This window comes from Physeter macrocephalus, chromosome 6 (assembly GCF_002837175.3).
Source record: "Physeter macrocephalus isolate SW-GA chromosome 6, ASM283717v5, whole genome shotgun sequence".
NCBI lineage: Eukaryota > Metazoa > Chordata > Mammalia > Artiodactyla > Physeteridae > Physeter > Physeter macrocephalus.
This window is the reverse complement of record NC_041219.1, coordinates 1,181,305-1,195,314: the sequence shown is the minus strand read 5'-3', so window position 1 is coordinate 1,195,314 and position 14,010 is coordinate 1,181,305. Positions and strand designations below refer to the sequence as shown.

Below are 14,010 nucleotides of genomic sequence, written 5' to 3'. Positions count from 1 at the left end.
GGGTGATTCATCATGTGCTGGCAATAGAGTTTTGGTGCAGGTTCTGTGTGAGGGCCACAGGGTGGTGAGTTGAGCATAATGAGCTGTGCTGGCAACAGCCTAGTAGCCAAAATAGGACACGTTTGACCAGTGGATCTGGCTTTGTGTTGGCTATTGGGGTGAGCCAGGGGCAGGTGGTATGGGTGGATGCCAAACATTGGCTGCTGAGGTCTTCTCCTCTGGCTGTAAATTAATCTAGCTTTAGATTTGGTGGTAGAATTTCTTCAAATGGGCTATAAGAAAGGAAAAGGTTAGTACGAAAATGGGAATGACATAGCATGATCCAGGGGAAATAAAACTGAACTGGGAGGAAGACCAGGAAGACCACCTGTTGGCTTTAAGACTTTGGATAGACTAAGCCTTGGTTTCCCCATGTGAAATTGGGAGGATGCTAGGGGCAAATTCTCAAGTGTAACTAGGTGACGCCTTGGCTTACTCCTTGTTAGGGAAGTGGGGCGTGAGGGGCAAATCCAGATGAAGCAGCCCAAGATGTGTAGAGTTCTCTGCTTTCAGTGCTTTTCTTTCTTTTTTTTTTAAACATCTTTATTGGAGTATAATTGCTTTACAATGGTGTGTTAGTTTCTGCTTTATAACAAAGTGAATCAGTTATACATATACATATATCTCCATATCTCCTCCCTAGTGCTTTTCAATAGAAGTATTTGGGGTGCTCTCTGGTGTGCTTTGAGTCTTTGTTTTTGAAAGCCTTACGTGAACTCTTTAACATCAGGGCTTAAAAGTCTGTTTGAAAACCTGATGTACCCTCCTGGGAGCCCTTATTCTTTTGGGTAATTCTGCAGCACTGTCCTTCTTCCAGAGCTAAAAAATAAGCAGGTTCAAGGCATGATATCCCTCGATCTCATGCCCCCCAGAGTTTTTTAGGGCCTTATATTTGGTCAAAATGTATATATACTTTAATCCTAAGAACATTCCCAAACAAACTGTGAGGCAGTGATTCATGAAATAATTTACTTGGTCTTGTCAGAGCGTTTTCAGTTTCAGTCCTTAAATGGATCTTTATACTCAGTGATAAAAGCAATAATACCATTTCAGGAACTTGAAATGCTAATGTTTCTAGATGTCAGTAGGGTGATGGGCTCATAGTATCCATTCTAATCCTTGGCTGTATAAAAACCAGAGAGAGGTATAATTCTCTCTTGAATTCTTCACTCATACTTGGTATCTACTAGAAGTCTCGATCTCCTGACATTGTATGCTAATTTTGAGACTCTATGTCTTAGTCAAACAAAACCCAGTAGGAAGAGAATTTGTCCATCATTTTTAGGGAAGATGTGATCATTGTAGATACCTGGAAAGAAAGAGTCCTGGTGGTGGCGTTTATGGTACTTGTGCCGAATTAGCGACTTGACTTGTCCTGGATCTTGCAGACCTTTCTCCTCCCCTCCCCCCCCCATAGAGCAAACTGCCACTAGAGGGCGCTCCCACCCATTGCTGATGGCTCGAGGCAATTCCTGCTGAGACACAGTCACTGTTTTATCTCTGTGGGTTTTATTATTTTGGTGCCTTGGACATGTTAATAATACCTGTGAGATTGACTTGACTTCATTCATGTTCTGGACATCACTGGAGATCTGTCAGTCACATTTTGGAGTCTTGTTGCCTTTATCTGATTCTGGAGGTGGTGTCTCTGCTTGTCTCTCCTTTCCTGCTATGGTCTCTTCTGTATTCATACTCACTCTTGTTCGCTGTATTCTAAGCCGCTCAGTCTGCCTGGGGTACTTGGAACCAGGAAAGATATCTCTAACACCGGGTCTTGTGTAATCCCTAGAGACATAGTTTTTGTGTTTTTTATCCTCAGCAACATATGGATTGCTTTTCCCGTGAGTTGCCTGCCACTGAAGGGTAATTTCCAACAGCTGCAGAGTTACACTGATTGGTTCAGAGCCAGGATATGTGTATCACTCTGCCCTCCAGGAGCCATCCAGGAAACCTGGCTGCTACTGAACAGCGCTCTGAACAGTGCTTCTTGCCTTTCATGTCTGTACTTTGGTTTTTTTAAATTAAAAGTAATAGGATTAGATTTTTTTTTTAATCCCCGTTTGGCTTCTCCTGAGATGATCTGAGTTTTCTCAACAGTTTTTTTTTTTTTTTGGCTTCATTGGGTCTTCGTTGTGGTGCACATGCTTCTCATTGTGGTGGCTTCTCTTTGTTGCAGAGCACGGGTTCTAGGCAAGCAGGCTTCAGTAGTTGTGGCATGTGGGCTCTCAGTAGTTGTGGCCCACGGGCTTAGTTGCTGTGTCATATGTGGGATCTTCCCAGACTGGGGCTTAAACCCGTGTCCTCTGCATTGGCAGGTGGATTTTTTTTTTTTTTTTTTTGCGGTACGTGGGCCTCTCACTGTTGTGGCCTCTCCCGTTGCCGAGCTCAGGCTCAGTGGCCATGGCTCACAGGCCCAGTCGCTCCGCGGCACGCGGGATCTTCCCGGACCGGGGCATGAACCCGTGTCCCCTGCATCGGCAGGCGGACTCTCAACCACTGCGCCACCAGGGAAGCCCTGGCAGGTGGATTCTTAACCGCTGCACCAACAGGGAAGTCTCTCTCAACAGTTTTAAAGACTGCTATTTCCAGTAAATGACAGCTTTTCCAGTTACAGGCTGCTGACTTTGTGTCAGTTACTTCTCTTTCATTTCCTCATCTGTAAAATGGGGAAAATACTGCTTTCTAGGACTGTGGGGAGGATTAAATGAGGATAAGCATTAAGCACTGGCCCAGAATAGGTGCTCAGTGAACACTAGTTCCCTTCGTTTCCCTGGTGGATTGTCTCCATCACTCCAAGGCTTTTTTCTAGCCTGTGACCACATGGCTTCTAGACTCTCTGCTACAAAAGTGCATATGGTTCTTGAGCCAGAACATATATGGGATAGTCCAGATTGAGATGTTATAATTGTAAAATACCAGATTTCAAACACTTGGTTCAAAAATTTTTTTAAAGTAAAATCTCATCAATTTTTTGTATTGCTTACATGTTGAAATAGTAATATTGAAATATTTACAATGAATTTCACCTCTTTTTTTTTTTTACTTTAATGTGGTCACTAGACAATTTTAAATTACACGTATGACTCCTATTCTATCCCTGTTGGACTTTGGACTATGCTGGTTTAGGCCTGGTAGTGGTATTGTATACAGAAGAAAAATAGTCCAATAAATCAAGGAGATATGGCAAGGTATAAATGCTGGACAATGTCTTTAATTTCTAGAATCTTTGTTTAAAAACATCCAAGTTTTGGGACTTCCCTGGTGGTGCAGTGGTTAAGAATCCGCCTGCCAATGCAGGGGACACGGGTTCAAGCCCTGGTCCAGGAAGATCCCACATGCCGCGGAGCAACTAAGCCCATGCGCAACAGCTACTGAGCCTGCGCTCTAGAGCCCGTGAGCCACAACTACTGAAGCCCGTGTGCCACAACTACTGAAGCCCATGCGCCTAGAGCCCATGCTCCCCAACAAGAGAAGCCACCACAATGAGAAGCCTGCGCATTGCAACAACAAAGAGTAGCCCCTTCTCTCTGCAACTAGAGAAAAGCCCATGTGTAGCAACGAAGATCCAACGCAGCCAAAAATAAATAAATAAAATAAATCTATTTTTAAAAAAGGAAAATAAATTTTAAAAATAAAAACATCCAAGTTTTGTGCTCTTTAAGGAAACTTATGCGTTGTTGGGATGAGTTTTCTGCAGTCTTCAAAAACTACTGCAAACATTTCTTAACAGTTTTGTCACTTCAGAAAACTATTAAAAAGGCTAACATCCTCATTGGTGACAAGCATTCAACCTTTGATCCTTTAAAAAACATCAGGAGTGGGCTTCCCTGGTGGTGCAGTGGTTGAGAGTCCGCCTGCCGATGCAGGGGATACGGGTTCGTGCCCCCGTCTGGGAAGATCCCACATGCCGCGGAGCGGCTATGGCTCATAGGCCTGCGCGTCCGGAGCCTGTGCTCTGCAATGGGAGAGGCCACAGCGGTGAGAGGCCCGCGTACCGCAGGAAAAAAAAAAAAAAAAAAAGTCAGGAGTCAATTTGAAGTCAAGTTTAGTGAACTAATAAGAATAATCAAGTTGGAAAACACCTTGTGTAAAATAGCCCAACATTTTTCTCATCGTTCATAACAGACTCAAGGCAATCCTAAAGGAATCTTGAAAAATGTTTTTATCAATGATAACAGTATGGGTAGAATAAACATTAACTTCCCAGGAGCATGTATTATAAACTTTATAAGGCTTTATGTTTTGTATTTTAAATTATTATAGTTATATTTGAATATATGCAATAGGAAGTATGGGTTGTACAAAAGATAATAGTAAGTGCTGTTGGTCTCACAGGTGGGTTGGGGGGAAGAGAACTCTAATATAGATAGAAAAGGAAAATGGGACAAACTGTGTCCTAGATCAATTGACTGTTTCTTCCTCTTTCTCATAGATGCTCGTTGCCAACATTGACTTGGGTCCTACTATTTTGGACATTGCTGGCTACAATCTGAATAAGACACAGATGGATGGGATGTCTTTCTTGCCCATTTTGGTGAGTATAAAGCCCTAAATCAGGCCTGAGCCAAGATTCTGAAATAAATTCCAGGTTATATAAGTAGACTTAAAATTTAAATCTTAAAGCTGTTAAATTAGGGGAGCAGAGGATAGAATTTTTCTCTTATCTGTAGTGGGAAGGAGTTTTCTTAAAAAAAGACAGGACACACATGAACAGAGTTGTATATCCTCCCTTTTTCCCTTCCCCCCCAAAAGCCCCATCATAAAATTAAAACAGGTGACAAATTGGGAAAATATTTGCAACATACATGAAAAAGGGTAATTAGTTTTAATAGATGAGTTCTTAAAAGCAAAGATTAATATCCCAGTATAAAAATGGGCAAAAGAAGTGAATAGTCAACTCCCAGAGGAATTAAAAATGGCCAAAGTCAGTGCAAAAAAATTGCTTCAGTGCTGATCAAAGAAATGCTTAACTAAAGGAGGCCTCTATTGCCTGTAGAACTGGCAAAGATTAAAAAGATTAATACCCTGTATTTACAGAAGTTTGAGAAAATGAAAGCTACTCAGACTCTGTTCATTGAAGTGTAATCAGTATAAGCTATCAGTAGGCTAATTTAACAAGACCCATCACTGCAAAATACACATCAAGCAGTCCCATCTGAGAATTTATTTTAAGAAAACAAAATTCATTCAAGAAATATTTGAGGGGGCTTCCCTGGTGGCGCAGTGGTTAAGAATCCGCCTGCCAGTGCAGGGGACATGGGTTCGAGCCCTGGTCTAGGAAGATCCCACATGCCGCGGAGCACTAAGCCCATGCGCCACAACTACTGAGCCTGCACTCTAGTGCCCGTGAGCCACAACTACTGAGCCCACGTGCCTAGAGCCCATGCTCTGCAGCAAGAGAAGCCTATGCAATGAGAAACCCATGCACCGCAACGAAGAGTAGCCCCTGCTTGCTGCAACTAGAGAAAGCCCGTGTGCAGCAATGAAGACCCAACGCAGCCAAAAATAAAAAAAGAAAAAGAAAATTTAAAAAAGGAAATATTTGAGTACCTAGTGCCTAGCACTGCCCAGAGCTAAGTATAAAAACTACATGTATTAATAAAAGAAAATTGAGGGGCTTCCCTGGTGGCGCAGTGGTTGGGAGTCCGCCTGCCGATGCAGGGGACGCTGGTTCGGGCCCTGGTCTGGGAGGATCCTGCGTGCCGCGGAGCGGCTGGGCCCGTGAGCTACGGCCGCTGGGCCTCCGCGTCCAGAGCCTGTGCTCCGCAACGGGAGAGGCCACGACAGTGAGAGGCCTGCGTACCGCAAAAAAAAAAAAAAAAAAGAAAGAAAAAAAAAAGAAAATTGAAAACCTAAATATACAGTAGGGAATTGGTCAAATTGTGGCACGATTAAACAATAGACTATTAAACCAACACTAAATGATGTAGGTATGTGTGCTCCGCAACGGGAGAGGCCACGACAGTGAGAGGCCTGCATACCACAAAAAAAAAAAAAAAAAAAGAAAGAAAAAAAAAAGAAAATTGAAAACCTAAATATACAGTAGGGAATTGGTCAAATTGTGGCACGATTAAACAATAGACTATTAAACCAACACTAAATGATGTAGGTATGTATACATTGACTTGGAAAGATGCCAACCACATACTATACGGAGAAAAAGTTTCAAAACAGCATCTTTCTCATTAAATATGTATGTAAATATGTTTAAGCACAGAGAAGTTTGAAGGATCAATACTCATTATAGATGACTCTTCCTCATTGATTTGTCTGAGTCTATCACAATTTATTATTAGGTAATATATGATTCATATAAGAGAATACCCGTAACTCACATAAGTTATGAAACACAAGAAATAACCCATGAACCCATCACCCCATTTAAGAACTGAAATATTCCCCATACTGATGCATCATCCTATGGGCTCCTCCCCATCCCACCCCTTACCTGCCCATACAAATGAGTGCTTTTCTGAATTTTACGGTTGTTAATCTCTGGCTTTTATTTTTTAGTAATTATCATGGATGTGTCCCTAAACAACATACCTATCTTGGGGGGGGAAATACCTGTCTTGTTTTTCACTGTAAAAGTGATATTCTACCAGTTGTAATCAGGACTTTTTTCAATTCATCATTGTTTGCAAATTGATTCATATTGTTCACAGATGCCTAATATTCCATTGTAAGAAGGAATGCATCACTACTTAATCATGTTTTCTTGTCAATGTACATTTGTGGTGTTCCCAGTTTTGTTCTAGGAACATTGCTTCTATAGCATTCTCATACATGTTTCCCAGTGAGCATGTGTATATGCACCAAGGTTACAGGAACCTCACATGTTCATTCCTACAAATATTACCAAGTTATTTTACAAAATCGTCATCGGTTTACATTCCCACCAGTAACTTATGAGAATTCCCTTTGCTCTATATGAAACTGTCCAACTACTTAATTTTTGCCAATCTAGGGGGTGAAACAGATCAAAATTATATTTGGTCCTACTGTGCATTTCTTTATTAATGAGATGAATCATTTTTTTAAACAGCTTAATTCACTTACTGTACAATTCACAAGTTTAAAGTTTACAGTTATTCAGAGTTGTACAGCCACACCATAATCTTAATTTTAGAACATTTTCATCACCCCAAAAAGGAACCCCCAGATACATTAGCAATCATTCCCCCAATGCTCCCTCTCCCAGCACCAGGCAGGCACTCATCTACTTTCTGTCTCTATAGATTTGTCTACTGTGGACATTTTCTAGAAATAGAATCATACAGTATGTGGTGTCTTGTGATTGGCTGAAAAGGGTGTCATCCCCATTGTAACATGTATCAGTACTTTTCTTTTTATTACTGAATAATATTCCATTATGTGGATGTGTCACATTTATTTATCCACCCATCAGTTGACAGACATTTGGGTTGTTTCCCCTTTTTGACTATTATGACTAATACTGCTGTTAACATTAGTGTATAAATTTGGGGGCAAACTAATGTTTTCTCTTCTCCTGAGTGTATCCCTAAGAGTAGGATTGCTAGGTCATGTGGTGATTTTATGTTTAACCTTTTGAGGAACTGCCAGGCTTGTTTCTAAAGTGATTGCACCGTTTTATAATATTCCCACCAGCAGTGTAAAAGGGTTCCAGTTTCTCCACGTCCTTGCCAGCACTTGCTGTTACCAGTCTTTCTATATGTCTTAGTGGGTGTGAGTGGTACTCATTGTGGTTCTGATTTACATTTCCCTAATGACTAATCATGTTGAATATCTTGTCATATGTTTATTGGACATTTGTATGTCGTCTGTGGAGACAGGTCTATTCAGATAGATCCTTTACCCATTTTTTAAAATTGGGTTTTTGATCAGTGAGTCATCTTTCATTATGCCTGTTGTGTTCTTCCCTTGTGAAATGCCTCTTTTTGCCCATTAATATTCTTGCTCTTTGTTGTCTTTTCCCTACATTAAGGTATGAGAACACATTAAGGAGTTGAATGTGTAAATCATCTCAGTTTATGGTTAGTGTTCTTTGTGTCTTGTTTATAAAAATGCTTCTGAACCTTGAGGTCAGCAAACAATGCTCCCAAATTTTCTTCTGAAAGGTTTGTAGTTCTGCCTCTACATTCAAGTCCTTGATGTATCTAGAATTGGTTTTCTAGCGTGGTGGGAGTCAGGGATCCAATTTCATTTTTTTCTCTGTAAATACTCAGCTGTCTTTTCTGTTCCACAGATCTGTCTCTCCCTGAACCAGTATCTTTTTATCTTGTTATAAAGCTGTATAATTAAATCTTTGCGTGGGCACACCTTTCTCATTGTTCTTAGGAGTATCCTAAGAGGTGGTTTCCTCTCTTCCCTATAAACTTTAAAAACAGCTTTTCAGGTGGCCTAGAAAATCATTTTGGGCTTCGGCTGGAATTACAATGAATCTATAGATCAGATAGAGGGAAATTTACATTTCTTAACTCTTCCCATACGAATCTTATACTGTATACCTTATTTATTTCTAATTAGGAAAAAAACCTTCACTACAGGGCTAAAATCATTATGTTATTTCATAGTTAATTTCTCTGCAAAGTTTTGGAAATGCCACTTAGGACATGGCTCTTTGCCTTGTTTTGTTTTGGAGGTTGGTCCATTGAAACCTCTGATGTATTAGGGCTGCAGAGCAGTTTGTGGCTGTTATACCTCTAGCTCTTCCCTAATATGGCAGCTACTAGCCACATGAGACTAGTTAAATTAACTAGAATAAAATGAAAAATTCAGTTGCTCAGTGGCACTAGCCACGTATCAGTTGCTCAGAAGCCATTGTATTGGGCAACAGCTATAGAACATTTGAGTCAGAAAGTTCTGCTGGATAGGGCTGCTATAGACCAGGGATGGGCAGACCCCTGTGGGCCAAGTCAAGCCCACCCCCAGTTTTTGTAAATGAAGGTGTATCAGAACACAGCCATGCTTCTCCATGTATGTATTGATTGGCCTACTTTCCTGCTACAACAGCAGAATTGAATAGTTGCAACAGAGACTATAAAGCCACAGACCATGACCCCTCCTGACCATCAGTCTTAAACTTGGTGGCACATTAGTATCACCTGGGAAACTAAAATACTAACACCTGGGTCCCAGCCCCAGCGAGCCTGATTAATTGGCCCAAGATGTGACACCTGACCCTTGGGATGTTCAAGTCTCCCCCAGTGGTTTTAATTTGCAGCCAAGTTAGAGGCCTCGCTCTAGATCTCCCAGGCACACTTTTTACCCCTACATACTTTGACATTTAAGTGTGGGGTTTTGAGGTCCACTCAAATCTGACAGATAAGCTTTTCCCTTGACCCCCAGCTTCTGTGGCTCGGGGTTGGCAGAATGGTTTCTTACAGGGGAGTGGCAGCTTCTGAGGTCTCCTGTGACTTACAGTTCCTGAGACCTTCATCGGCACAGGATTGTTCGGGTTTCATCATAGAATAGTGATTAGGAAATACGTTCTTCTCTGACTCTCCCTTTCCAGGCAGCTGTGGCATTCCACGGCCTTGTGCAGGCCATCACCCGTTCTCCACTGTGGACACCAGGCTAAATAGGTCCACTCGGGTCCTTAGAGCAGTGGTTCTCAAACTAGCATTCATCAGCAGTGCCTTTGGGGCTGGTTCAAATGTAGATTACTCCCCACCCCCATGGCAATTAAGAATTTGTGTTTGTAACACATTCCCAGCAGATACTGATCCTCCTGGGGGCACATTTTGAGCACCATTGTTTTGGAGCAGTGCTTCTCGAATTTCACAGTGCATATGAGTCACCAGAGGATTTTATTAAAATGCAGACTCTGGCTCGTTAAGGCTAAAGCAGGGCCTAAGATTGTGCATGTCTAACAAGCCCCGCCAGGTGTTGCTGATAGACCACAACCAGTCTGACTATTAAGGCTGTAGACCATTTTAAAGAGCCCCTTCTAACCTGGCCTCCCCATCTGTCTTCACTCCATCTCCAGATTCTGCGGCTGCTGGGCTGACTTTTCTAAAGCACAGCCTTAACTGTGTTACTTCCCTGCTCAAACCCCCTTCCCCACCCCTCCTTTCCGTAGCTTCGCATCACCTGCTGTTCTTTGTAGAACAAGTGGGCGGCCTGCTATCAGGACCTTTTTCTGTTTGGTACCAGCCTGCCTCTCCACCTACCTTGGCCACTGCTTCCTTGTCTGAAAGCTGGATATCAGGAACCCGTACCACCAGGTGTTCTGCTTCCGTCCTGTGTGCTCATGTGGTTCTTTTGATCCCAAACTCCCTCTTACTCCTAGATCCTTCCTCCTTTCACCATTTGTGTACCTGTCTTAAACTTTCCCATTGCAAATGCTGCTGCTTCTTTCCTTCTGCTCCGCTGATGGGCAGCAAAAAGTAAATGAGTTTATATATGTATGGTATCTTCATTCTGACCATCCAGAAGTACTTCAACCCTAATACAGTCCTTAGCACACCAGCCCTGTTGAATTTCTCAGTATAAGCTTAGAAGAGTTCTTACAGGGTTTGCAGACAGTATTGTTTATTCTGATCGGAACCTTCAGCACCTTGCCCCGTGACTTTGATTCTTGCTTAGCTCCTGACCTGCTTCACAAGAAGTAGTCTTGGGAGATAACTATTAAATGCTCAAAGCAATTCACATCACTTGTGAGGACTCTATAAATACCAGACATGATACTCGGTAGCCTTCAAAAGTCTCTGTTTTAGTCATTCCCTTCAGTTACTGAACGAACAGTCCAATCTGTTTTGACTCCCAAGTCCCCTTCAGCAGTAGAATGAATAACATTATTAATGAATGACATCTTTATCACAGTCTATGTGCCTCACAGAAACCACTTTTGCTCTTCCTTCTAGAAAGGAGCCAGTAATCTGACTTGGCGATCGGATGTCTTGGTGGAATATCAAGGAGAAGGCCGAAACGTCACTGACCCAACATGTCCTTCCCTGAGTCCTGGAGTGTCCGTGAGTGTAGCCCGAGTTGGCTTAGTAGCTTTCTCACTGACAGCACAGTATGGCATTGGTTTAGATGTGCCAAGTGCTGAAACTCTTCATCTGAGTTCTCCTCCTGTCACTTTATCACTTGACTCTGGGAGATCAGGAGATAGAGGTAAAAATAATCCTGAAAAATTATGCTTCCCACCAGTTGTCAGAAGGTGCACTTCGAATTCTTCCAGTTTTCGGAACAAGTTCACATATCTGCTTATCTTCTTACCTTATTAGTACCCCCTCCTCTTTTTCCTCCCTTCCCAATCGCGGTACCATTTTTAATTAGGGATGTTATCAGTGGCATCCAACAGAGAGATGGGGTTTCCACCTGTAACCATGCCATGGCGAGCGTCTTGATTTGGTGGCAGCCAGGCTGGTCGTTCAGGTGGTAACAGTGACATCAGCCCCTCTTTAGAGAATGGGAAATAGGAGAGTCAACTCCAAATGGAAGCCGAACACCAGAGTGTTACAATATAGTAAAGAACCAACCAAAAGATGGTATGGAAGATAGGATGGAATAAGAACTAAGTCCTATTTGGTGATAAGAGCACTCATAAACAACTTACTTACAGATCTTTCCACAAAGCTCATTTTAGCCTTCTTCTCCAACCCTTTAGGATGAAAGATCCTAATATACCTTCGTAGTGACTCATCCTTGTATTGATTTCTTCTCCTTACCATCCCATACGTTTTACAGGTGTTCATTATAGCTAATTCTTGTCAGGAGAGTCACAGGCAGGGATGGCAACAGTCTGCAAACAAAACAGCCACACCCCATGTTCCTTAATCCAGTCAGCCCTCAGTAAGGAACAAAGCCTCATATCTATTTTTGATTTACTTCTCTGTGAAAGGCTTCCTCACTTCTGTCCAGTTGTATGTCTGGCTTGAGCCAACCTGGCCACCGTGGTAAAGCAAGTCGCATTCGTTACTATAGAAGAATGCTCTTCAGTTAAGTTTTTAAATGTCCCTACAGCAATGTTTCCCAGACTGTGTGTGTGAAGATGCATATAACAACACGTATGCCTGTGTGAGGACCATGTCAGAAATGTGGAATTTACAGTATTGCGAGTTTGATGACCAGGAGGTAAGAGGGCCTGCTGCCTCCCCCACCCCTTGTGTCTACTGCCAGGGCTCTGTTGGCTGAACTTCGTGGCAGAAGAACAATTCCAAGGATGCTTCCTGGGGAGGATGGGTTTCTAATCTGTACTTGCCCTTGGGTTTCCATCAGTTAAGGAAATAGGATTGCACAAGGCCATACTTGACTTCTCTAACTCACCTTGCTGGGTGGGGTTTTCTCCACTCCCACCATCACCCACACGTACACTTTAAATGCACGCAGTTCACTTTTTCAGGATGCTACATGCCTGGTCTGTTTGCTTCCCTGATAGTTTGGGGTGAAGGTAAGATGCCTCAACTTCTATGGAGATGAAAGGAGTTGGGGCCTCTCTTAGAATGTTTCTTGGCAACCAGCTTGGTTCAGACCCTTCTGTCGCCACCACAGTGTAGTACAGTGCTGATCAAATAGATTAGCAGGTTAAAGGCAGCATCCTTGGAGGAAGGTGGCTTTTAGCCAGCCCGGATCAGCGCGGATTATCCGAAGGATCACACTGACTGCCGTCCCGTGTGGTTTCTTACTGTTTATCAGCGTTATCAGCGAGTGCACACCGACCCCATCTGGCAGCCCACATCTTGCCATATGGAGCCGGTGCTCATCGTGTTTCTCAGAAATTGACTTGCTCAATATTTATTTGTAGCTTCTGAGCGCTTCGGACAACAAGCAAGAGAGCTTCCCTCAAACTCGGTTCCTTCCGCTTTAAAAGTGATAGTCCGAGGGCAGCTACTTGAAGCCTTTATCGGCAAAATTTATCTACAGTACATCTTCTTAGCCTATCACTAACTCCAGTTTGGAGAACAAAGTACAGATTAGGTGGAAATAGTGATATCAGATGTGTCTAATTTTAGAAATAATATTGTATCTTTCCTCAATCGGTGTTATTTATCCAAAACTGCTTTTTAAAATAGGAAAACTTAACATTTTTATAACACAGGTTAGAGTACTTTCGTATCTGTTCTCATTTGAATCTTCACAATTGTAAGGCAAAGATAAACTTCAAATGTCAGCTCTCACTCAGTAACCTCATTACTAAGTATAGTTTCTGAGCCCTTGCCATTTGAGGGTCCTGCCTTTGGTTCTCTGCTTTAAGTACAGAAGGTAATAAGCTTCTTCCTTTCTCCCCTCCTGACTGCCTGAAGGCACAGGAATCCTGGAGGCCCCTTTCCAGCATGTGGGCCATAGACCCAAAGCAATTCAACCCCCAGAACAGATGCTCCATTGTCTCCTCTATACCCTTGGGCTTTCTGAGAATCTTGAGACTGGATAATATTCTCCTGGGCCTTGGTCTTTAATCTGCCTCCTCCATTCCCATTTAGAAGTAACTCACGTGAGTATTTCTTCAAATGTAACCCTTGCTTTTTTCTTGCCTCCATCTTTTCATTTCCTTTAGGTGTTTGTAGAAGTCTATAACCTGACTGCAGACCCACACCAAATCAATAACATTGCTAAAAGTATAGACCCAGAGCTTTTAGGAAAGATGAACTATCGGCTAATGATGTTACAGTCCTGTTCTGGACCAACCTGCCGCACTCCGGGGGTCTTTGACCCTGGGTAAGTTTGCATTGTCCTCAGAAACTTTGTTCAGTGGTCTCCAGCAGTCCTGCCATTCTTGAAGGCACAGGGAGCCTGATGGGTCCTCCTTGCTCTGAGCTGAGCTGTTTCTCTCTATTCTGCAGTACAAGGGGAATACTGTGTCCCAGCGCAGCAGCCAGTTGTGCTGGGAAAATGAGCTGCTCTTCACAGCCAGTTGGTGCTATAGCTGGAGGCACAGCCCTGCCCGTACTACACGGGGCTCTTCCTCCCTGTGATTCTTGTCATGGTACCACTTGATTGCACTGGTGACATCTGGGGTTGCTTTAGTGTAAGCTGACCCAGGGC

The 14,010-nt window shown here is 42.8% G+C and overlaps 1 protein-coding gene across 2 annotated transcripts in view; it reads left to right on the top strand.

Annotated features, from left to right (window-relative positions):
* The window catches only part of GNS (glucosamine (N-acetyl)-6-sulfatase), a 53,137-nt gene that overhangs the window by 27,332 nt on the left and 11,795 nt on the right, over positions 1-14,010 (top strand). Inside the window, exons 10-13 of one of the 2 annotated variants that reach the window (XM_007115964.2) lie at positions 4,472-4,573; positions 10,887-10,994; positions 11,992-12,102; positions 13,523-13,683. In XM_007115964.2, coding sequence (XP_007116026.1) covers positions 4,472-4,573; positions 10,887-10,994; positions 11,992-12,102; positions 13,523-13,683 — 482 coding nt within the window. The remainder of the gene's footprint in view (positions 1-4,471; positions 4,574-10,886; positions 10,995-11,991; positions 12,103-13,522; positions 13,684-14,010) is intronic. The other variant, XM_055085180.1, reaches the window with a different exon arrangement.